This window comes from Lygodium microphyllum, chromosome 5 (assembly GCF_053477565.2).
Source record: "Lygodium microphyllum isolate KBCC chromosome 5, Lygodium_microphyllum_v1.1.10, whole genome shotgun sequence".
Lineage (NCBI taxonomy): Eukaryota > Viridiplantae > Streptophyta > Polypodiopsida > Schizaeales > Lygodiaceae > Lygodium > Lygodium microphyllum.
The window spans coordinates 125,738,776-125,764,224 of NC_141139.1; the positions used below are offsets into that span (position 1 = coordinate 125,738,776).

The 25,449-nt window shown below is 41.7% G+C and overlaps 1 protein-coding gene across 1 annotated transcript; it reads right to left on the reverse strand.

Moving 5' to 3' along the window:
• Positions 1–270: 270 nt before the first annotated feature.
• Positions 271–3,191, reverse strand: LOC148036371 (uncharacterized). The gene is made up of 5 exons (XM_087678926.1): positions 2,946–3,191; positions 2,428–2,841; positions 2,023–2,208; positions 1,602–1,887; positions 271–1,109 (listed from the first exon to the last, which is right to left on the reverse strand). Exons 1-5 carry the CDS (start codon positions 3,189–3,191, stop codon positions 271–273), a joined length of 1,971 nt encoding a protein of 656 aa, XP_087535052.1.
• Positions 3,192–25,449: the final 22,258 nt, after the last annotated feature.

Genomic DNA, 25,449 nt, shown 5'->3' on the forward strand with positions numbered 1-25,449 from the left:
GACTCTCATAATTGTATTCCGCCATAGCTATATCAGAAAATCCACCAAGAAACTGATAGGCGTACAAAAAACTCAAATGGCATCATATATATAGGCATACCTATGACCATCCAACTTCCAAGATCTGAAAACCAACTGACTTTCAAACTTACAAAAGATACTTTAAATATTCAAAATTAAATCTGCCCAAGGTCTAGCCTAAACAATTGGCATAGCTCGGTGGCTTGAGCCTATCAGCTAACCTCAGACCCATAGTCCCTTGATCCGATTTTAGCCAGTAGGGGCCTCCAGCCGATCCCACACCGCCTTGGTTGCATCCTTCTCCTTTCGACAAAACAACTGCATGCCATCCAGCCACAGACCATTATTGACTTTTGAATTCCGATTTCTGCTCGTACTTGAAAATCTGCTACAATCCTCCATCTGTTCCATCTCAAAACTGCTCCCGAACTTACCAAAATCCCCCATATATGATTCCAACCATATTAGCACAATGTCAATCCGTCTAACAGCTATTTCTTCAGATTTGTTGACCATCCATTTAGGAATATTCGGAACCTTGCCATAGAATTTCTTCAGTCGGAACCCATTCACTGGTTTCAGAATTGGAGTCCCAAACACATCCTTCAATCGAAAAGTCCCTTGCCCTAAGTCTTCCACAATCTGGTAGGGCCCATAGTACCTTAACTTGAACTTACCTAGATGCGGGTCTAAATTTGAATTATACAACATCGCCCAATCACCTTTCTGAAAAATCTTGAATTTGACTTGCCTTGCCACCCATGCTTGTCTTCTATTCTGAGAAATTTCCATAGCATATGCACTTCTAATCCGATCCTCCTCCAATCTCAACAATTGTCTTTGTCGGTGTAATATTGAATCCTCAGGACTCAATCTGTGTTGTACTGCCAGCCTCAAACTGGGAACCACATACTCCATAGGGACTACTGCTTCCATACCATACACAAGTTTGAATGGTGCCATTCCAGTAACCACTTTGAATGCTCTCCTAAAGGACCATAGTGCAGAATCTAATTTTTCATCCCAGTCAATTCTATTTTCCTCCACAATTTTCTTCAAAATTCTCACCAACACTTTGTTTGTACTTTCTACCAATCCGTTTGCTTGAGGGTGATATAGAGTAGAATTCTTCTGCAATATCATATGCTTGGTTTTCAACTCCTCTCTGATTTGACTGAATTCATAAAATGCACCCCTTGGTCTGACACCAATTCTATGGGACAACTAAACCTTGTCATAATATTCTTATACAAAAATCTAGCTACACTTGCTACTTTGTTATCCCTGAGGGGCAATGCCTCCACCCACTTCGTAGCATAATCTGTTGCAACCAAGATGTACCTAGCTCATGTTCTGCTAGCTTTTGGCTTAATGGGGCCAACAAAGTCCAACGCGCACTTCTGAAATGGTTCTAGTGGCAAAACTGGGTGATCCTGCATCCTATCCCATAGAAGTTGGTTGCCCTATCTTCTGACACTGTAAACATTCCCTAGCATATTGATATGCATCTTTCAACATTAATGGCCACCATAACCCGGCTTGCATTATCTTCCTTCCAGTTATTTCACCAGAAAAATTACCTCCTGCTGCTCCAAAATGAGCCTCTTGTAAAACTATCTTTTGTTCCTCATCCGGCACACATCTTCGGATAATTTGATTTGGTCCTTTTTTGTATAAGGATCCAGCAATAATCAAGAATGGTCTGCTTTTCAAGGCGAACTTCTTTTTTCGATCTATTGACATATTTGAAGGTAAAACACCATGTGTCAGAAATTGCACCATCTGATCATACCAATTTTCAAACTCTTGCCCTTTCACATGAAACAATTCCGCATCAGGAAATTGATCTGAAACTCCAGGTATTTCCTACATATTCTCCAAGCTGCTTAGATAATCCACAATTTCATGCTTATTTCCTAGTGTATGCAACACTGTGTAATCAAAATCTTGCAATAAAAGCATCCATCTTGCCAACTTGCCTTCCAGCTTTGGCTTCCTTACCAAAAAGATTAGTGCCTGATGATCCACATGAAAAATGACCTTGTTGCCAAGCAAATAATGCCGAAACTTTTCCAAAGCAAAAATCATCCCCAAAGCTTTTCTTCTAGTAACTATGTAATTCTTCTCAGCTGGTCTCAACATCCGACTTGCATAATACACAGGACGAAACCACCCCCGGGTCTTCTCCTGCATCAAAACAACTCCAATTGCAATGCATCCACAAATACATGAAATGGTAGTTGCCAATCTGGCGATTGAATAATAGGGGAAACCACAAGCATCTTCTTTAGGATTTGAAAAGCCTTTTCCTGAACATCTCCCCAAAAAAATTCAACATCCTTCCTTGTCAAATAAGTCAAATGTGTACTAACGTTTGCAAGATACCCTAAATATCGACTATTTTACCTGACCCATGAACCTCATCACTGCCTTTAAATTATCAAGAGCCGCTGCATTCTGAACTACACTGATCTTATCAAAATCAATTGGCCTACCTTCCTCAAAAATGATCTGGCCTAACAACTTCCCTCTTTGCATAGCAATCACATATTTGTATGGATTTAAAGATATCCTAAACATTCGACACCTCTCTAAACATTTCCTGAGGTAATCCAAATGCTTTGTCTTAGCGCCAAACACTGAGAAATCATCCATAAAAATCCACATAAACTCTGTCAAATATGGCTCAAATGTTTTAAAAGCTGCTTTAGAAAATGACGGTGGTCCATTATTTAGACCAAAGCTCATTACTGTGTAGGCAAATGCACCCCATTTAGTTATAAATGCAGTTTTGGCAACATCCTCCTTAGCCATCCGTATCTGATTATAACCTGAAAAATAGTCAAGAAAGCTGTACATCTCGTGTCCGGCCACATCATCAAGGATTGAATCCACAAAGGGTAAGGGAAATGGATTAGCCATACAGTTGCAACATTCAATTTTCTGTAATCAACACATACACGGATTTTCCTCGACTTCTTAGGGACAAAAACTATTGGTGATAGCCATTCTGCCTGATCAATAGATATAATGAGACCCACTTGTAGTAGTTTATCCAATTCCTGCTTCACTTGCTTTGCATAATTGGGATTCATTCGATATCGTTGTTGAATTATTGGCACTACATCTTCCTTCAAGTTGATCTGATGTTTGTAAACCTCTAGATCCATACCTTTCACATCCGAATAGTCCCAAGCAAAGACATCAATGAATTCTTATAACAGTTGTCTAAGATCTTCCTTAAAAGACTCATCCAGATTAATACTAACTTTCACCATCTTACGGCTTGTGGCAGATGCCAAATTTAACTCATGCAAATCATCCTCCTTGACCCTTGAAACTTTCTCCATTAACCTGTCATATAGAAATTCTACCCTTGTAATAGCTTCTTTTGGTGGAACTGCATCATCAAAACAATCCGTGCCTTTCACCATTTGGGAGTCAGAACTGCTTTTCGCTTCCTTATCAGTCTCCTGATTTTCTGCTATAGTCCCTGACTTAGAAGATGACTTCTCATTAGAATTATCCAGATTCTCCCAAAAAACATACTTTTCCAGAATTTGCTCTACATCCACCTCAAAAACAAGAACAACTGTTGGATTTGCTTCCATAAACCATGCTTCCTCATCATCCTCAACTTCCTTAGCCAAATTTATGGTCTGAGACATCATAGGTTTGACAAATGTTGGGAACTTTTTCTTTGCAGTCATAGGAATTTTGATAGAATGTTTGCCCTTCTTCACAATGACTTCATTCCAATCCCAATCTTGTTTAAGATTTGCATCTTTAAACCGTGGCCTTCCCAAAAGCATAGAATAAGCATTCCCTGCATCCTGCATTTTTAAAACCATAAAATTTGCTTGAAAATATAACCTATGCACCTTAAGTATTTGACCTCTTAGCATTCCGATTGGTTGGACTCTTCGTTGATCCACCATTCGCACTTGAAATGGTGCAAGCTCTAGTTTAGCATTTGTCATCTTCAAAAATTTTGCCTCTGATAAAATATTTACACCAGATCCACCATCAAGTTGAACATTCGAAAACACTCGACCATCAAACTCTAGCTTTACCATAGGAATAGTGAAATCCACATCATCAGGACTGATCTGATAAGCCCCAACATTTTCTTGTATTGCTTTCGTAAAATCCACAATAGGTGGCTTCTTTGTGACTAAATACAGCTTGTCCCTAAAAATGGGAACCAAAGAAAGCAGCTGATCCAATGTAAATTGCATAGGAGTATTTAACAGTTCCTCAAATAAGGCTTTTGATGCTAATTCTGAATTTCCACCAATTTTAAGCAATTTTTGCTTTTGCCTAGATGTCACCATTTCTTTTCCAAATTGCTCCACTTCTTCAGCAACCTCATCACGTACCTCCTTTTGTTCCTCCCAGTCAAGTGGTGGTTTAAGCTTAGCTTTTGAACACGCAACTGCCAATGCTTCAGGCTCTATTGTCTTACACTGAAAGCAATCACCTTCTGGAGAACACTCGACTGTCACTTGATTTGTCACCGGATCCTCCACTAGAGGACTTTTCTTCTAAACTTCTGTCACTTCTACTTCAATAAGATTACTTTGAGGTACCTTAGCTGCCTCTCCTTGTTGTGCAGTGGTGTAGGTAACTATGGTATTTGTGTATTCTCTACCTATTGATCCCATCCTTGCTGATTCCAGTTTTGCTGATTCCAATTTTGATGTTGTTGCCATCCCTGTTGCTGCTGCTACCAATTTCCTCCCCATGGCCTATAATTTTGATAACCACCATATCTTGGTCTAAAGCCAGAATTGAAATTACCTATATATGGCCGATTCTGATTATAAGGTGGCCTCCACTGTTGATTTTGAAATCCTCTCCATCTCAGATTGTTAAATGTCCTATGTTTTCCTGCAGCATCAGGAAAAACCCCAGTTGCTTGTATTATACCTTGTTGCATTCTTTGTTGAAGCCTTTCTGGTATTGGGCCTCTGTAATTCGGATTATACCAACAATTTTGTGTTTTATGACCATCCATGTCACATATATCACAATGAGGTTTCTTACTTGACTCAGCCTCGTGCTTGACCCCCATTTCTTTCAGCTTCTTCTCCACTATTTTTTCCACCAAACTATCTTTTGGCTTGTCCTTATCCCGGTTCTTATGCTTTCTCTTTTTATCCTCCTTTTCTGAATCCGAATCGAAATCTGTATTAGAATTAGATCCACTATTTGTTCTTGACTTGGAACTTGAATCTTTATCTGACTCAGAATCATTGTCACTGCTATCATCCGAAGATCTCCTTTTTCTCCCTTTCTTCTTTCTTGAACTCCGCTTTGTGGATTTTGAATCAATCACTCCAAACCTCTACTATGCTCTAGTTGCTGTTTGTATTAAATCATTCAATCCTGCTTCAACATCCACTCTTGCAACTGCATTCCACAACTCCTTTCTCAAGCCATTCATGTAATATACAGCTAACATCTCATCAATTGGCCTTTCTACTGCTATAAGTCGTCTCAAATACTGATTGAATTTTTTACTATAGTCCTCCACAAACATCTTCTTCTGCTTAATTGCTTTTAACTTAGCAAAACATCATTAGGAGTTTTCTCCTTTTGAAATCTATTCAAAAATGTTGCCTTTAAATCCAAGTAATCTGCAAAATGATCTGGGTTGTAATTGCTCAACCAGTACATGGCTCTTCCCTCTAAAGTTGCTTTGAATTGTTGCATTTTATGCTGAGCGTCATATACTCCATCAAATCCTCTGGCCTGCCATCTTGTCTCAAACTGAGCTATGTGGCAATCGGGGTCTTCTTTTGACTTCCCTGAAAAGCTCTCAAACTTGACATGAAAATCCACCCTAGCTACTGCCATCCTTCACCGCGTATTTGGGGATAGATTACCTGTAGAAGATGCTGATGTCACTAGTGATGGAGGTGGTGCTGGTAAGCCCCCTCCTAATCCCAACGTATCAAATTGTAACCTCCTTGCAAAAAATACTTGTTGCAAAACTACTCATCCTATCTCAACTGGTGTCCATTGCTGTTGCTATTCCTTTTCTTGAAAAACTCCCCCATAATGCTCAACATCCTCCAAATCTTCTACACTCCTCTCAGAATCATACCCTGTGTTGTCACTTTGCATTCCAAGGGTTTCTTCCACATTAAGGTCATGCAGTCTCCATTGTCTTTTTGCCCACATGGTAAAATATGAATGAAGAACTTGATTTGACTCTTCCAGCCCAACTACCTCCTAGCATTTGACTCTCCAAGAAACATAGGTTCAACCACATATATGACTTCCTATTTTGCTCTGCATCCTCTCAGCACTCAACCTTCTACACAAGAAAAGTGGACTTGACCATGAATACCTTCCACAAGCACCGTGAACGCCAGTGTCTATTGTTGCCTTGGCAGAGCCTTAAAAAAACTGCATTCCTATACTCAATCCACCCTAATACATTCACTGCATAACTCTCATCACTCTGACAACACTCTTACTTCACCTCAAACATACACACGATTCCACATGACTATTACTCTCTTTCTGACAGAATCCGCACTGAAAAAAGGAATGGGAAATAGACAAGTAAAGAGACTAGAAACTGCCAAGAAGACTGTCATAACAGTAGTCCGCCATAGCTACATTAGAAAATCCGCCAAGAAACTGATAGGTGTACACAAAACTCAAACGACATCATATATATAGGCATACCTATGACCATCCAACTTCCAAGATCCGAAAACCAACTGACTTTCAAACATACAAAAGACACTTTAAATATTCAGAATTAAATCCGCCCAAGGTCTATCCTAAACACATATCTTATGCCAGTCATTGGATTTTAGCCCTGATAATTGGTCGTCTTTAGAAAATGCAAACATGAGAGAATGCATCATACTCGTCGAAGTGCGGATAGACTTGACTACTTGCTTCACAATGCACTCTTCTTTAGTGGACAAAACCCAAGGAGCACAAGGTAGCTGCATGCGACCATCAGCACTCGGCTGTGGCCAAAGCACCTCCATCTTGCCTACCTCCTTCAAATCCGTTAGTGCCCCTATAGTGTCTCTCTTTCCTGTGATGTGGTCCCATAGCAAGCTACCCACATTCTTGAAAATATGTATGGGATCCAACAAGTGGTTGATTCTAACTGTGGCCCGCATAATGGACATGCATGATAACCTGAGGTAACTAGACCTGTTCCAATACCTCTATCCAGTGAATACAAACTTGAATGAGATAAAATATAGATATTACCAACAAGAATGGAAACCTATTTACCTGAGAACTCTCCGAATCCCGGAAAGTCATGCATCGTCCACATGAGAATGGCTCAAATATTGGTGAATTGTCGACCATCACGCTTGCTCATATCTTGCACGGTGACCCCCTCCTCCTATAAAATCTTAAGCTCATTGACTAATGGACGAATATACACGTCCATATTTTTGACTTTGTAGCGGCCATGGACGAGTAAGCTAACGATGAGATGTCCTTTCTTTATAGAAAGCCGTGGAGGGATATTGTAGTTGACAAGGACTATAGGCCACATACTGTAAGAAGTTGAGCGCAGACCGAATGGGTTCATGCCATCCATTGCAAGACCGAGCCAAAGATTCCCTCTCGGGAAAAGCCTAGTAAGGTAGAGTCAATGTGGCTCCATGCACATGAATCCGTTGAACTCCATCTGTGGACCTGTTCTGTGCATGCCACGTTGTCAAGCTCGCCATGTCGGATGTACAAAACATGTGGTTTATGCAGGGGATAAGCAGAAAGTGTCTAAGAACTTTTTGAGGGATGGTTTGTCCTTGCAAGTCCTGTCGATACATGTGAGCACCACACTTTGGACATGTCCTCATAGTCTCGTATTCTCCTTGAAACAGTATGCAATTGTTGATACATGCATGGATGCTGTTGTAGTCCATGCTAAGTGGTAATATATGATATTTCAATAACCTGAAAAAAATCATAAAACACCTTGAAAAAGCACAAATGTTTTTAATGATAGTACCAAAAAGAAATCAATGAAGCATACGTACAAGGTACCTGAACAACTTGGTCACACTCACATCGCTCCACTCGTATTTTGCTTGTACACTTAGGAGTGCAAGCAGTGTCTTCAGGTGAGATACTTGATACCCATCATATAATGGTATGGATGCTTACTCTCTAAGCGAATTAGAAGTCTCAACATCCATGGGAATCAATGCATTGATCATTGCCTCCATCTCAGGCTCCAAGTTTGTAGGTAGGTCTGGAAATCTGCATGTCTCCTCTGGTATTGACGATATAGATTGGGTATCACCTTCCAAGTGATGGATTGGCTCAAGCACTCCATCCATCGCACGCCCACGAACTCTTCTAATTGGCTGCAAAGGGTGCACTCCTTCTTGGGATGAGACATTACCTTCCTGGATAGAAAATTTACCAGCCACACCCAATCTTCTTGTATATGGTATTCAATTAGCTTGCGAGTACAATGCATGATTGATATTAAATTTCCTTATATTTGCTGAAAATCCGCAATCGCCTGATCAATGATCTCAGATTGAAACTCGTCGAAGCATCGTACTACTACTACTACAACAATAAATAAGAAAAGAAGAAAAAACTACTACTACAAAAAAAAAAACAAGAACACTAAACAACAATAAACAAGAAAAGAAAAGAAAAAACTACTACTACTATTACTACAACAATAAACAACAACAATTAATTTCATTTTCTCTCTTCCTCTCCCTCTCTCATTTTCTCTCCCTCCCACACCCTCTCCCTCTCTTTCTCTCTTTCACTATCAAGTTTAATGTTTTTTCTCTCTTTTTCTCTCTCCTCACCCTCTCTCATTTCCTTTTCTCTCTTTCTTTGCCTCTCTCATTTCCTCTCCCTCCCTCACCCTCTCCCTCTCTTTCTCTCTTTCCCTATTATGTTTAGTGTATTTTCTCTCTCCTCTCCCTCTCTCATTTTCTTTTCTCTCTTCCTCTCCCTCTCTCATTTTCTCTCCTTGCCTTACCCTCTCCCTCTCTTTCTCTCTTTTCCTATCAGGTTTAATGTTTTTTCTCTCTTTTTCTCTTTCCTCTCCCTCTCTCATTTTTTTTCTCTCTCCTCCCCCTCTCTCATTCATTTTCTCTCTTTCTCTCCCTCCCTCACCCTATCCCTATTAGGTATATGGGTTTTTTCTCTATTTTTCTCTCTCCTCTCCCTCTCTCATTTTTTTCTCTCTCTCTCCCTCTCTCGTATACGCTCCCTCCCTCACCCTCACCCTCACCCTCTCTTTCTCTCTTTCCCTATCAAGTTTAATGTTTTTTCTCTCTCACTTTTTTTCTCTCTTTCTCTCATTTTTTATCCCTCTCTGATGGGACCTAAAACGGGCGGCACTGGCTCATGCACTAGCCGGACCTCTTTCATGTGCTCAACAACCCCACGGCCTTGCGGCTAGGAGCGTGAATGACACCTACATCATCTTCCTAAACATCTTGCATTTTTATCACGTCTTGTAGTGCAACTCTAACCCAACTAACGCTCCTCAAAGGGAGTCCTAGCACATTGCCAAATAGCACGAAGTACAAACATAGGAGGTCCTCCCACGGCTGACTGCTGCTACCTCACTGCGACTCTCCTACACCTTGGGGATTGGCCTCTTGATGCGTCGTTCAATATATATAATACAATATCGCACACATTTCCACTCAAGGTACCAATTAATCGTATCCAGGAATGTACCATACCTCACTTTACTTTCCCCTTAGACCCAACGCCTAGCCTACAGCTTGGACCTTACTCACTCAACGTTGGTCATGTTCCTCTAGAAAGCAATTGCCATGTATCTAGGAGGTATTGTCTGATACCCTTAAGTTTCTTTATGATTTATGCAAATTGTGAATTTCCATGTGCTCAAACAATTAAGAAAATCAGCATTGGTGCGCATGTGGAAAACATTTCTTTCAATGATTTTGACTATCGCTCGTATGCGGCATTGCATGAACCTAGCACCGAGAAACCCTCGTGCTACTAGGTTCTTAATTTTTAAATATCGACCAACCTAAATGGTATGCATAAAAAACCAGCAAGCTTTCCATCATTTCATTTAGCATTTAAACACCTTTTACACACTCTATCCCCTCACCCGTTTAGGTTGTGCATGTTGCATAGGTTTAGGGTTCATTTTTCACATTTTTATTGTATAAAAAGTAATAAAAACTCACTAAAACATAAAGGTAGGGCTGAACTGAGGCTAAACCTTATACTTTAGACCCCCCATACATCCACAAACATGGTTCTTATTTTTCCTTAATTTTCGACACTCAAAATCCATTTTTCCCTTATTTTTCCTATTCTTTTTGTATTATTTGTAATATTTAATGACTGAAAATTCAAAATGAGTTGTGGGCTGTGGCCCTTAGGTTCATTTGCAGCAAAAACACAAATTTAGTTGGTGTGTCTTATTATATTTCCATTTATATATCCAAAATTCCCAATTTCCCCATATTTCGCGTGTTTTACGGGTTTTACACTATTAATTTCATCCACAACACTTATGATTTTCTGATTTTCTGATTTCAAACAGTTGGAAGACATTGCAAACAACATTATAATGCATAATCATCCCATGGGAACAAATATTCATGAAGTAAATTGCATAAAACATCAATTTCCTTTGTAAAAATTAGATTACCGTTCTTTGCGAGTTGCGGGTTTTTATTTGTCATATCTCGGGACTGATTTCCAGCCACCATGAATGCTCATGACAGTCCATAATCAGCAATCTTTCTTCCTCTTGAACCACGGAGCAATCCGGTCTTCATTGGACAAGCATCCGTCATCCATTCTTCTTCTTCTTCTTCACCACATGAATCTGCCCTTAGAAGAGAGAGAGGGAGGAGACAGAAAGAGTGAAATCAGAGATCTTCATAGAGACTGCCATTGGAGGAGCGAAGCAGGGCAAAATGATTGGCATCCAGGGGGGAAGCAAGGGCAATGATCAGTGGTGTAGGTTGTTTGTAGGCTGGAGGTTGAGCATCTCCCATGATGGCGCAATTTTCGGGCCCATTCTGCTCACGCCCTCCTCCATGATTTCCTCTCTTTCATGCATGAAAAGTTTCATGCTACATTTAAATTGTGGGCTCCCAAGGGTCACTTGCCCATTTTGGCCAAATTTTGTCCACCCCTTCGTATCTGGATCGGTTTCTTGGCCATTTTCTCCGTCCCGACTTCGAGTTGAGCTCTGAAAAATCCTGGGCATCCGGCTTGACATTCCTCATTGGCCAGTAACTCGTGTCACCCCGCACGACAGTCTGAAAAATTATGAAAAATCAACAAGTGTCGCTCGGGCGCCTTTAAAGCACTTTGACGCTTAAAATCGTCCTAGATCGAGCCGCCGCCTTCGACGTTGAATATTTTTCCCTTGATATTCATAATTTTTAGCTATTTTTAAGCACTTCTCGGTACCAAAATTTCACTCTCATTGGTGACCACAGGATAGGGCGACTCAGCCCGTCGAATCCCACAGTAGGTCTGCACAAAAAACAACCAAAGGAAGCATCAAGCTGATACAAAATAAATACATACTAAACACAGCACAATGCTCACCCTACCCCCTAATAGAACCAAGGAATGACATCCACAAGGAGTAGGCCTAGCATAATCTGATAAAAGGTCCAAAGCTAGTCACTAACCAACTGCTCCAACACGGCCAAACTACAAAGAACCATTAAAGAGGTTGCCCTAAGTGGTGGTCTGAACTACATACCTAACTAAGGACAACACAACTAGGAGTTCCTACTAGGCAAGGACTCCTATAGCCTGATCAAGAAATATTTTATTGTAGCACATTTCTGCTTTTAGGGTTTTATTTTATTGACATACTCGGGCATGTAAAAAGGAGGGAGCTGAGCGTACTGACCCAAGGAGAACAGGGCATCGGCCTCAGGACCTGTCTCGGTACCCAAGAACCTACCAAGCCCTCGACACTTAATCCTTTTCTAACGCTCACTTTTATTTTCGCTCCAACCTTCCTTAATGTCTTTTTTTCTAGCAAGATGCCACCCCTAGGAAGACAAGGCATCGGCCCTGGGTCTGACTCGTCCCCAGGAACCTACCAGGCCTTCACAAGGCAATGATCAACTTTGTATAAATTTTCATTCCTTAACTTTTCTTTGCTAGGGGTCAAAGCAATCCATAAATGAATATATCTCCCTACCCGCTAATTGATCCAAAATCTGGTCAATAAATGGCAACGGGTAGTAATCCTTAACCGTTTTCTTATTCAGCTCTCTAAAATCTACACATAATCGGATTTGATTATTTTGCTTCTTTTTTATCACAACTGGAAAACACCATTCTGTGTGTTGAACAGGGAAGATTAAACCAACTTTTCTCAGCTTCTGTAACTCCTCAAATAGCCCATCCCTCAATTCAAAAGGCATACGCCTTACTTTTTGACGCACAGGACGACTGCCTTCTTTTACAGGAATAGTATGAAGAATCAAGCTGGGAGGAATGCTTCTTAGCTCATCATAACTCCAGGCAAAGATATCGCGGAATTCTTGAATCAAGGACACATAGTCCTCCCTTTCTTGGACACTGAGCATGGACCCTAATTTGATTGGTCGCGACTCATCAAGCGTACCAAGGTCTAGCTCGATAACATCTGCATCTCTAATACGATCTTGGGCCTCTATCGGCTCGTTCAAAGTGATCTGATAGATGTCTTTCGTGGTGGATCCCTCTTTGGACTCATCACTCGATGATGTCTCACTGGCGGATAAATCCTCTAATGTCTCCAATTCTGTAGAAGATAGAGGAGCTCTCTCACTCTGCGGGGACTCAGGATAGGCATCAATCACCACACGCTGAGCACCTCTACCGAATATCAGCCGACCGGCGGGTATATCCACTTGGCAGTTCACTTGCAAGATCCAAGGTCGTCCAAGTAATACTTGGTAACTTGGACGCCCTGCAAAACGAATCACCCTAAAGTCCAACAGGCATTCTACATTTGCAACAGTGACATGGACCTTAGTAATGCAGCCTTCTGACTGTCTCAAACTATCATCCGCCATTCTGAGAATTGTGGAGGTATCTTTTTGGATTGCAAGACCCAACCTTTCCATCAGTTCAGAACTCATAATGTTAACAGATGATCCCGTGTCGACAATGGCATAATCTACTAATATCCCATCGACATAGGCTGTAACCCTTGGGCAATGCTTCTCAGCATGCTCGAACCAGTCATCACCAACTCGCGCAATACCCAAAGGTTCTACGATATACCCGGTACGCAGGATCTTTCTAGATTCCTTGCGTACTCCTGGGGAAAGCTTAATAAGCTGTAAAAGGTTCACATCCGGCTTGACTTCGCAAAGAGAGCTCGCCAAATCGAATTCATGATAGTTCGGTAGAGTTCGCTTTTCACACCAAACCATCCGTCTTTAGGTCGCTGAACCGGATTTATTGCCTCTTTTTTAACTTTCACCTTCTTCCTCGGTAGTTCCTTATCCTTCTTAACATCGGCTTTACTCTCCATGGGCTTCAGAGGTCCCCCTTCCATAGCAGGATCCAGAACTTGCATTCCTTTGTCGCCATGTTTAGGGTTTCCATCGACAGGCTTATCCTTGTCGACCTCTCTACCCTTTTGACCTCTTGTAAGGACAGCTCACAAATTAGAGGTTTCAGTATCATTAACACGCACAGCCTCAATCAAACTAACCCCACTACCACTAGACAACTCCTCCACTGTAGTCTTTGGTCGTTGGAGTATTTGTTTAGGTCCATCTTCTCACTGGGAATCATTTCCTTACACACGATGATTAACAAGCGCTGGTTGCCGACTACCTCACTGGAGGGAACTAATCTTACTCCAGCAAGTGGCTGCTAAATGGCCGGATTTTCCATAGATGTCGCACTTGACATTTGGGCAATTTCATGGATAATGTTGCCCACCACACCATTTGCAGCTAAACCTCGAAGGTGCACCCTCATCTAGGTATCTATTTCCTATCAAATTTTGTTGTTTTTTAAGAAAGTTGACATCAACGGCTATTTGTCAATACTGCTCCATAATCATGTCGGTATAATGCTTCATCATGTCCTTAACCTCGCCATGAACATTGGAAGCACTTGACTCGTAGCCTTGATCATTACTCTATCGTTCCATTGGCCTAACAATCCGATTAGGCACTGGTTGTTGAACCATAGGCATGGTATTAGGATTAAGTGCATGGCCTCCACCATTTGGAGCCATTTGACTGCCCGTAGGCATCGACACACTAGCGGGAGTTGGTAATAAAGGCACATTCTGCATCATGTTCCCTCTCCCATTAGGATTAGCCATCGATATCCCTTGGCTACTACTGCCATTGGCCATCGCCATATTATTTCCCAATGCTAGACCCATATTCGAATGCATCGAGAGGCATAGGCTGCTTATAGTCGGGATTCCACTTCTTGTGCTCGTGTAATGGCAATATCTATATCCCCCAAAGGGACACTACTCATCTACAATTGGATATTAAAGTCCAAACCATGCAAAAAATATTGCAATTGGGCAGCTATGGGGATAGGAATAGAGGTGTCCAACTTACGGAAAACCTCTTTTAGTTTCTCCGCATAAGCACAAATATCCTCGTGTGGTTCTTGGTGGGTCATGTTAAGTACACGCAACCAATATTGCCCACTCCGTTCAGGGGAAAACTCCCTTCGAAAAGCTCCATAAAATGAATCAATATTCAATATGGTTCCGGCTTCTAAGCCATGATACCATATGGCAGCTCTTCCTTTGAGAGTCATGTTGAAGAACATCATTAAATGTCCTTCTTCTTGGATGCGACAGTTAAACATCAGCTTTTGAAACTCACTGATGTGGAGTTCCGCATCTTCCTCAACTAGCCCATTAAAAATGGGTAGCGGGTAACCTAGAGCTGGCAAATCTGTCGTTCCTACAGTAATTGAAATAGGCTGCGCCATGACGGAAATTGGATTTGCACTAGAAATAGGGGACGGTGGGGTTATACCTCCCACACTTGATGTAGACTGGCTTATGGAAGAAAGGGGAGCACTAGAGCTTCCACCTTCTCCTAACTTACTGCTTGTGGCACTAAGACCACTAGATCCACTCCCTCGTAAGGGTTCAGCACCACTACGCTTAGGGGAATATCTCCTAAGAATTTCAGCACGTCGCCTAGCTCTTTCGTCTCTCTCTTGCTTTTGGATTTCGGCTAAACGATGCTTATCGATGAATAACGGGTCAATCTCAGTATCCTTTGGCATAAACTGCTAACTGGTCCCTAGACAACCAGGATTCGAGGACCGCCACTTCTAAGCGGCTCCCGGCAAACGCACCACACTCTCATTTTTTTTTCTCTCTTTCTCTCATTTTTTTTCTCTCTTTCTCTCCCATTCTCATTTCCTCTCCCTCCCTCACCCTCACCCTCTCTTTCTCTCTTTTCCTATTATGTTTAATGTTTTTCTCTCTCCTCTCCCTCTCTCATTTCCTTTTCTCTCTTCCTCTCCCTCTCTTACTCGCTCTCCCTGCCTCACCCTCTCCCTCTCTTTCTCACTTTCCCTATTAGGTTTAATGTTTTTTCTCTCTTTTTCTCTCTCCTCTCCCTCTCTCATTTTCTTTTCTGTCCTCTCTCTCCCTCTCTTATTTCCTCTCGCTCCCTCACCCTCACCCTCTCTTTCTCTCTTTTCCTATTAGGTTTAATAATTTTTCTCTCTGTTTCTCTCTCCTCTCCCTCTCTCATTTCCTTTACTCTCTTCCTCTCCCTCCCTCACCCTCATCCTCTCATTTCCTCTCCCTCCCTCACCCTCACCCTCTCTTTCTCTCTTTCCCTATTATATTTAATATCTTTTCTCTCTTTTTCTCTCTCCTCTCCTTCTCTCATTTTTTTCTTTCTCCTCTCCCTCTCTCATTTCCTTTTTTCTCTCTTCCTCTCCCTCTCTCATTTCTTCTTTCTCCCTCACCCTCACCCTCACCCTCTCCCTCTCTTTGTCTCTTTCCCTATTATGTTTAACAAATTTTCTCTATTTTTCTCTCTCCTCTCCTTGTCTCATTTTTTCTCTCTCCTCTCTCTCTCTCATTTCCTTTTGCTCTCTTACTCTCCCTCTCTCATTTCTTCTCCCTCCCTCACCCTCTCCCTCTCTTTCTCTCTTCCCCTATTATGTTTAATGTTTTTTCTCCCTTTTTCTCTCTCTTCTCCCTCTCTCATTTCCTCTCCCTCCCTCACCCTCACCCTCACCCTCACCCTCTCTTTCTCTCTCTCTCTCTTTCCGTATTATGTTTAACTTCTTTTCTCTCTTTTTCTCTCTCCTCTCCTTCTCTCATTTTTTCTCTCTCCTCTCCCTCTCTCATTTCCTTTTGCTCTCTTCCTCTCCCTCTCTCATTTCTTCTCCCTCCCTCACCCTCTCCCTCTCTTTTTCTCTTTCCCTATTATGTTTAATATTTTTTCTCTCTTTTCCTCTCCCTCCCCCTCTCTTTCTCCCTCCCTCCCTCTCCCTCTCCCTCTCCCTCTCTCATTTCCCTATTATGTTTAATGTCTTTCTCTCTCTCTCTCTCTCTCTCTCTCCGTCCCTCTCCCTCTCCGTCCCTCTTCCTTTTCCCATTTCCTCCCTCTCTCATTTCCTCTCTCTCCCCTCTATCTCTCATTTCCTCTCCCTCTCTCAATACACACGAATTATACCAAGACATGTAAAAGAGAGAGAGAAAACTCCCTCTCCCTCTCTCATTTTCTTTCCCTCCCCCTCTCCCTCTCCCTCTCCCTCTCCCTCCCTTTCTCTCTCCCTCCCTCTCCCTCTCCCTCTCCCTCTCCCTCTCTCATTTCCTCTCCTTACCTCTCCCTCTCTTTCTCTCTCATTTCCTCTCCTTCTCTCAATACACACGAATTATACCTCATTTCATCTCCCTCTCTCCCTCTCTCATTTCCTCTCCCTCCCCCTCTCCCTCTCCCTCTCTCATTTCCTCTCCCTCTCTCAATACACACGGATTATACCAAAAACAAGTAAAAGAGAGAGAGAAAACTCCCTCTCCCTCTCTCATTTTCTCTCCCTCCCCCTCCCCCTCTCCCTCTCCCTCTCTCATTTCCTCTCCCTCTCTCTCCCTCTCCCTTTCTTTCTCTCTCATTTCCTCTCCCTCTATCAATACACATGAATTATACAAAAAACAAGTAAAAGAGAGAGAGAAAACACAGAATCAAAGCAAGAATGGACAATGCACTCACCATAAAGGCTCGAAGAAGGGTTTGGAGGCTCCTCTTTGCGACGACGGCTCCTCTTTGCCCTCCGTACACCTCCTCCTCTTCTTCGCGAATGGCGACAGTGGTGGCGGTGGTGGCGGTGGCGGTGAGAAGCCTTCTTTCTCCTTCTTTCTCTCTTTCTCTCCCTCTTAGCAAGATGGTCGCTCTTCCTCTCTCGCTCTCCCTTTCTCTATCTCTTTCGTGAATGCGTGAAAAATGACGCGTTTGGGTTTTGGTCCGTGTTTTTTTCCTCTAGGTACCGCCGCTATTTGCGTCGCTATTAGCGTCACATTTGCAACGAAAATAGCGACGCCGCTATTTGTCGTTGCTAACGGGTGTCACTATAGCCTCATATCCTTGTAGTGTATCTGATGTACATAGCCAATGGCTTAACTTAGGAAGCTCAACCCGATGCGGAGATGAAAATCATCAATGCCTAGAGAGTGACCAATGCCTTTGCCAAGGTTTGTGCCAACTTGATGAACATAATCTTAATTATCTTGTGACCTTTGCTAGTAGACAACTCATCGATACATAGATAAATTACTCCACAATGGAGAGGAAAGGCCTAGCCTTGGTATTTGCTATGAAGAAGGTTTCTCATTATCTTTTGGTTACACCCTTTACCTTCTTTGTTGACCATCAAGCTTTGCTTTATCTAGTAAAAAATTCTTGCACTATAAGACACGTAACTAGATGGTTACTTTTGCTTCTAGAATTTGACTTCTTTATGGTTGTGTGCAAGGGTAAGTAGCATTACATGGCGCAAAGCATATGTCCCACCTATCCACAAGAGAAGCTGCTAGAAAAGGTTGTTGAGATATCGAGCTCCACTTGTGATATGCCAGGGTGACCGTTGTGTATTTATGTCACCAACGTGTTAGTTATAGATGCGGTTGGTACACCGCCCATGAATAATAGCTAGATGATAGCTATCCTTATCTACTCTAGTTCGTGGCTGAGTTAGTATGCCACCTTAGTTAGTTGAGTTTGGTTTGAGACCCATATATAGGATTCTTCTATTTCTTTGTATGAGAGTTCTTTTGGCTTACACAACTAAGAAGAGGAAAACTGTTTTCAGCCTCCACCCTTGTGTGTATTCCCCCATTGTCCAAGCAAGAAAGCTACAAGTGAGACTCCTTCCTTCTCTCCCACAATCTTGACATGGTATCAGAGCCTTGTTCATGGTAAGGAGCTCAAGAAAGCAAGCCAAGCTCGCGGTGTTCTGGTAAGAGGAGCAGTGTTGCTTTCATTTTCTGTTGTGGGAGCAGATCTCTACAGGTAGCACAGCCGGAAATTGCAAGAGTGCATTGTCTCAGGTTGAGACGCCCTTCGCGATGAAGCAAGAGGGCATTATATGATGCGGGTAAGGGCTTTAGCCCTTGGAGACCCTGTTTTTTTGATTTGAGGCCATTTCGTGGCCTGTTTTGGAGGCGGAAGTTTTCTGCACGCACTCAGGAAAAGACCCTATTTTATGCTGTGCGACCATTGTTCTACAGGTCGGTGAAAAGTTACTGTAGAAATTGCATCGTATGCTTGTGCGCAGAGACATTGGGAGTTTCAGAATCATCCTTGGTTCCTGTTTATGCAAAATCGTCACTAGGAAGTGACTGTGTGGTCAAATACCACTTTCACCAGTTTTGCAGATTTGCCCTTGTGAGGGTGAAGCTGTGTTTTTTGCAGTAACAGAATTTTTTGCAGTATTCTGTAATGGCGTCTGATTCTCTTTCACAGATTGTCACTAAAAATCTTAACAATAACAACTTCCAGGCATGGAAGTTTAGAATGACGAATTTCCTTATGGGAAAAGGATATTGGGAATTTGTTGCAGGAAATTAAGAAGAACCAGTTCTTCCTGATGTTCCCAATCAACAGCAAATGCAGGCATTCAAAGCATGGCATGAGAGAGCCAAGAAAGTTATATACTGGCTGTCTATCAGTATTTCAGACTCTATGATTGTGCATATTCAGGATGCAAGTACGCCAAAGGAGGCATGGGATACTTTGTCAAAAATGTATAGCACAAATACGCAAGCTAGGAAAATGCAGCTCAAGCAAGAGTTGCATAATGTGCAAAGAGAAAATATGAGCATCAATGACTACCACATGAAGGTGAAGAAGATTGCAGATGCACTTGCTTCCATTGGATCGCCAGTGGAAGATGATGATTTAGTTTCTGTGACCTTGAATGGTCTAGGAAAGGATTATGCGCAGTTTCGGACATCCATTTCTGTCCGTGAAAGATTTCCTGATTTTGAGGAGTTGATTGCTCTTCTAATTTCTGAGGAGCAGAGAAATGGTGCTGCATCTTCTTTAGGAGGAACTTCAAAAGAAGCTGTCTTCTACTCAAATGCTGGAAGAGGTAGAGGCAGAGGTAGAGGAGGCCGATCTGGAGGCCGTGGTAGAAATCAGAATATGTAGCAAACTCAAGAAAACCAGTCCTATGGAGGAGGACATGGTAACTCTAGAGCCAGGGGGAGCCAAAGAGGTCGTGGTGGATGGCAAAGAGGCCAAAATGCAAATAGTAATGTTGAATGCTACTACTGTGGTAAAATGGATCATATGGCTAAAGACTGCTATAAAAAGCAGAATGACATAATGAATGGAAAACTGCAACAAGGGAATTATGCATATTCTAGTAGACAGGGTGATGACAGAAATGAGCATTTATTTATGGTGCAGCACATGAACAATTCTGTGACAAGTGCATAAGAAAGCAACGATGTATGGTATGTTGACTCAGGTGCATCAAACCACATGACAGGTCATGCAGAATGGATGGAGGAAGCAAGGAAAATGGAAAAACCAAGATTTGTGGAGACTGGTGATGATACTGCACATCTGATTGTGCAGATTGGAAAAATTCATTTGTCTATGCAGGATGGGAAAAAGAAATACATGTCCGATGTATTTCATGTCCCGAATATCACCAAGAATCTGGTTTCTGTTGGTCAAATGGTTGAGCAGGGCTTGCAGGTCAGATTTAATCCTCATGGATGCTTTGTTGAGGATATGAAAAATAAAGGTTGCTTGATAGCAAAAGGAAAGAAGAAGGGCATAATGTTTACATTGGATGCAGACATGTCTGAATTGAGTGCAGCAATGCTTGCACATGGGACCGGTGTAGTTGCAGATATTGATATCTGGCATAAACGCATTGGTCATGTTAATGTACAACGACTTAAATCAATGCAGGCCCAAAATATTGTTGCAACATTGCCTAAATTCAAGGTTGCAGAAATGCATAAGGTATGTGAAACCTGTCAGTTTGGAAAACAGGCAAGGAAACCATTTCCTAGACATGTTCAAGAAAGTAAAAAGCCATTGGAATTAATCCACTCTGATGTGTGGACTACTAAAGCTGCATCTCTTGGAGGCTGTCATTATTTTGTCACTTTTATTGATGACTATAGCGGAAAAGTTTGGGTGTATTTTATGAAAAAGAAAAGTGAAATTTTTGGGCATTTCAAAACTCTTAAAGCTATGGTTGAAAAAGAAACATGCCTACAAATAAAATGCCTAAGGTCAGATGGAGGGGGAGAGTACCTCTCAAATGAGTTTGCAAGGTTCCTGCAGGAGCATGGCATAAAGCAGCAATATTCATGCAGTCATACCCCACAACAAAATGGAGTTGCAGAAAGGAAAAACAGGCATATTGGAGAGGTATCTCGTGCCATGCTCAATGAAAAAGACCTGCCAAATTTTTATTGGGCTAAAGCAGTTGCTACAGCAGTCTATATAATGAACAGGACTCCCACTACAGCAATACATGGGATGACTCCAGAGGAGAGGTATACTGGTAGGAAACCAGATATTTCTCATTTGAAAATTTTTGGCTGCATTGCCTATGTACATGTGCCAGATGAGTTGAGATCCAAGTTGGATCCAAAAGCTGAGAAGTACATCTTTATTGGTTACTCTCTGCAGCAAAAAGGGTATAGATGCTATAACCCTTCTACTCGTAAGTTTACAGTGAGCAGAGATGTTTTTTTTGATGAGATGAGTAGCTGGCATAAACCAGTAAATGTGATTGATGATGTAGATGCACAAAATGGTAATGCTGCACAGAATTCACAGCAACAGTCACAAAATATTAGTGGACCTGAAGCGTCCTCTAGCAGTGGTTCACATTCTTCGCCATGGTCAGGCAGATTGAGATCAGGAGAATCTTCTCAAGGCAGTGCAAATAGTGGTATGCAGGTGTCACGAAAAGGAAAAGAGAAGGTAGATCAGCCCATGTTTGATGTGAATGCAGGTCACTCTTATGTGGATGGTGAATCCAGTGGCTCAGAACAGAGCATTGATGATGAGTTGGGTATTCCTTCTATTATTACACCTGGAGTAAGGAAGACCAGGGATGTTTTGAGAGCACCTGGGAGTGAACCTACTTTACGCAGGTCAACCAGAGTTAGGTATCCTGTGGATAGGCTGAAATATGATGGATTTACAACCATTCACTATGCATATATGGTCAAAGTGATACATGAACCAGAACCCACTTCTTTTGAGCAAGCCATGGGAAAAGAAAAATGGAAGAAAGCCATGGATGAAGAAATGGATGCCTTGGAAGCAAATGCTACATGGGAATTGGTACCTTTGCCTAAAGGTAAGAATGCAATTGGCTGTAAGTGGGTTTATAAGGTGAAGCACAATGCAGATGGTTCTGTGAACAAATACAAGGCAAGATTAGTAGTCAAGGGGTATGCACAAACATATGGCATTGACTATGAAGAAACATTCAGTCCGGTTGCAAGGATGGCAACCGTAAGAGCAGTCATTGCTATGGCTGCATCAAAGGGATGGTCATTACATCAGATGGATGTAAAGAATGCCTTCTTGCATGGTGATTTGCAAGAAGAGGTCTATATGGAGCAGCCACCAGGTTATGTGCATGCTGTTCATCCTGAGTTTGTTTGCAGGTTGAAGAAAGCCTTGTATGGCTTGAAGCAAGCACCTAGAGCATGGTCTGACAAGATAGGACAGTATCTTGTCACTATTGGCTTTTAGATTTCCAAGGCAGATTTCTCACTTTATGTGAGAAAAACAGAGAAAGGTATCATGCTACTTGTCATTTATGTTGATGATTTAATTATGACAGGTGACAGTGATGAAGATATCCTTCATGTGAAAATGCTATTGAAGCAGAAGTTTGAGATGAAGGATTTGGGAGAGCTGCGTTATTTCTTGGGCATTGAGGTGATTAGATCACCAAGTGGGATACAGATCTTGCAGAGGCAGTATGGATTGGACATGCTGTCCAAATATGGGATGACAGGCTGTAAGCCTATTTCAGTTCCTTTGGAGTAGAATGTGAAGCTGAGCGCAGATGCAGGTGAGCTTCTGGAAGACCCTACTATGTACATACGCATAGTAGGAAGCTTGATTTATATGACTATTACTAGGCCAGATTTGAGCTATGTTGTTGGATTGGTAAGTCAGTTTATGCAGGCTCCAAGGAAACTGCATTTGGATGCGGCTAGACGCATACTCAGGTATGTGAAGTCCACATTGCAGTATGGACTATTTTATGAGACTGGGGTTCAGATATAGTTGCATGGATACACTGATGCTGATTGGGCTGGTAGCATTTCTGATAGACGATCTACCAGTGGATATGTGTTCTCTTTTGGGAGTGCTGCAGTCACTTGGAGCAGCAAGAAACGGCCTATAGTTGCCTTATCGAGCACAGAAGCTGAGTACAGGGGTGCAGCAATGGCTGCATGTGAGGTAGCTTGGTTGCATAAGCTACTTTATGATATGCATCAATCTACAGATGGGCCAGTTGTCATTTATTGTGACAACATGAGCAGTATACACTTGGCAAATAACCCAGTCTATCATGCTAGAACAAAGCACATTGAGGTGCATTATCACTATGTGCGGGAGAGGGTTTTACTAGGTCTTATTGATCTAGTTTATGTCAGCACCGAGGATCAGGTAGCTGAAATATTTACGAAGGCATTGGACGCAGAGAAGCTACACAAGTTCAGAGACCTGCTTGGTGTGCAGGAATTGGGATTGAGCTCGAGGGGGGAATGTTGAGATATCGAGCTCCACTCGTGATATGCCAGGGTGACTGTTGTGCATTTATGTCACCGACGTGTTAGTTGCAGATGCGGTTGGTACACCGCCCATGAATAATAGCTAGATGATAGCTATCCTTATCTACTCTAGTTCGTGGCTCAGTTAGTATGCTACCTTAGTTAGTTGAGTTTGGTTTGAGACCCATATATAGGGTTCTTCTATTTCTTTGTATGAGAGTTCTTTTGGCTTACACAACTAAGAAGAGGAAAACTGTTTTCAGCCTCCATCCTTGTGTGTATTCCCCCATTGTGCAAGCAAGAAAGCTACAAGTGAGACTCCTTCCTTCTCTCCCACAATCTTGACAAAGGTATCATAGACAACTTACCTAATGTGCACTTGTTTGGCATGTCTAGTGAGAAAGTCCTATTTAAGGCTGATCTAACGCCATATTGGGTAGATGCCATAGTCCAAGTCCTAGAGCATGGATTGCATGAGAGACCTATAGAGAAGGCTAGGCTAAAGCACCTTATCCTTAAGATTCAACCCTATCAATTACTTTTCGGCTTACTCTATATACTAGGACATGATGGGTTATTGCAAAGATGCATGTGTGAGCACAAAATGCATGATATGCTTACTGACGCACATGGTGGAATTGGTGGAGGACACTTCAGCGAAGAAAATACAACAGGCAAGGTACTCCAATCTCAGCTATGATGGTCCATCTTATTCCACAATGGTGCTAAGTTTGTGAAGCATTTCGACAAATGTCCAAGGACCAAAGTATCCATCTATAAGGACAAGATGGATTTGATCCTAGTAATAGCATGACAACCCTTTGAAAAGTGGAGGATCAACTTTATTGGGCCAATCATCCCCATAGCGTAGTACTCACACGTGAAGTATATCATTGTAGAGTGATAGATTATCTCACAAAATGGACCAAAGCTTGGGCCATTGGAAAGAATGATGCTAGGATCACGGTGGCTAAGTTCCTTTAGGAGAGCAGGTGATCTCATGATTCAGTTGCCTCATTGAGATAGTTAGTAATCAATAAATGCACTTCATTAATGACGAAGTGATTGCCCATTTACTATCCACATTCTGGATCGTTTGTAGAAAATCATCACCATACTATCCTCAAGCTAAGAGTTAGGTAGAATCCATGAATAAGATCCTAGTGAATGTTCTGACTAAGGTAGTATTTTCCTGGCACAGTGACTAGGACAATAAACTCATGGCAGTGCTATCGGCCTATAGGATAGCCGATAAGAAGACCATAGTGAAAACACCATTCAAGCTGACCTAAATGAGTTTATCGACCAAAACCACAACCAACTGCCCCTAGACCAACTCAACCTGACACTCCTAGTGTCCCAACTACTGCACAAGTAGAAAGCAGTGTCATGGCGTTGCACATTTACACATGGAAAAACTATAGAATCTCTATAGGATTTAGAGAAAGCATGATTGGTTTATTAGAATAATCTAAAATCTCTGGTATCACGTTTAGATGAATCAATTCCCACTTTAGATGGATCCAAACATATACTATGACTTATTTTGAAGGGAATAAGTCATCCAAGATAAAAAATGGAGAAAAATAATTTGATTTACAAAAATCGATATTTCCATCTATTTTTAAAGGATTTTCACAATTGTGCCTACACTGGCTTCTGGATTAGATGCATTTGGATCATTTTAAGTATGTGGATGTCTATATTTGGAGTTCATATGACAAAGTTATTATCCAAGCAAGTTACATACAACAAGTTACAGACATGCAAAAAGCAAAAAAACAAAAATAGAGAAAAGTAATTAAAAAGCATAAGCTTTAAAGCTAAATGCTTTAAGCTTTTATGAGCGAAAGGAAGTCGCTATGAAGATTGGATTGAGTTTGATCTTGATGCTCCTCACCTTCCTTGAAGATCTTTCCACAAATCAGGATATCTCACCTTCTTCTCTTCTCTCTTAGTTCCAAACCTATGAACCTATATTTTGCCTATATTTTTTTAAATCAATAATTTGTTTTCCTCAATCAAAATTCTTCTAAATAGGTTTTATTTTGTCGAGTTCTTCTCTCATCTCAAAGTGTTCTTGCAGGGAGTGACTTTCATGAACCCTGCACAAATCGTGTGCTGAACCCGATGTGAAAGTGTTGCTTTTGATCATTGAGATGGGAGATCCT

Excerpts from the sequence above, each read along its gene's own strand:
- LOC148036371 (XM_087678926.1), bottom strand. The coding sequence starts at position 3,191 with ATGGATCTAGAGGTTTACAAACATCAGATCAACTTGAAGGAAGATGTA. Across the intron at positions 2,842-2,945 it reads GAAAATTGAATGTTGCAACT|ATACGGATGGCTAAGGAGGA; the intron begins GTATGGCTAATC and ends GGTTATAATCAG. Across the intron at positions 2,209-2,427 it reads TGATGAGGTTCATGGGTCAG|GAGAAGACCCGGGGGTGGTT; the intron begins GTAAAATAGTCG and ends GTTTTGATGCAG.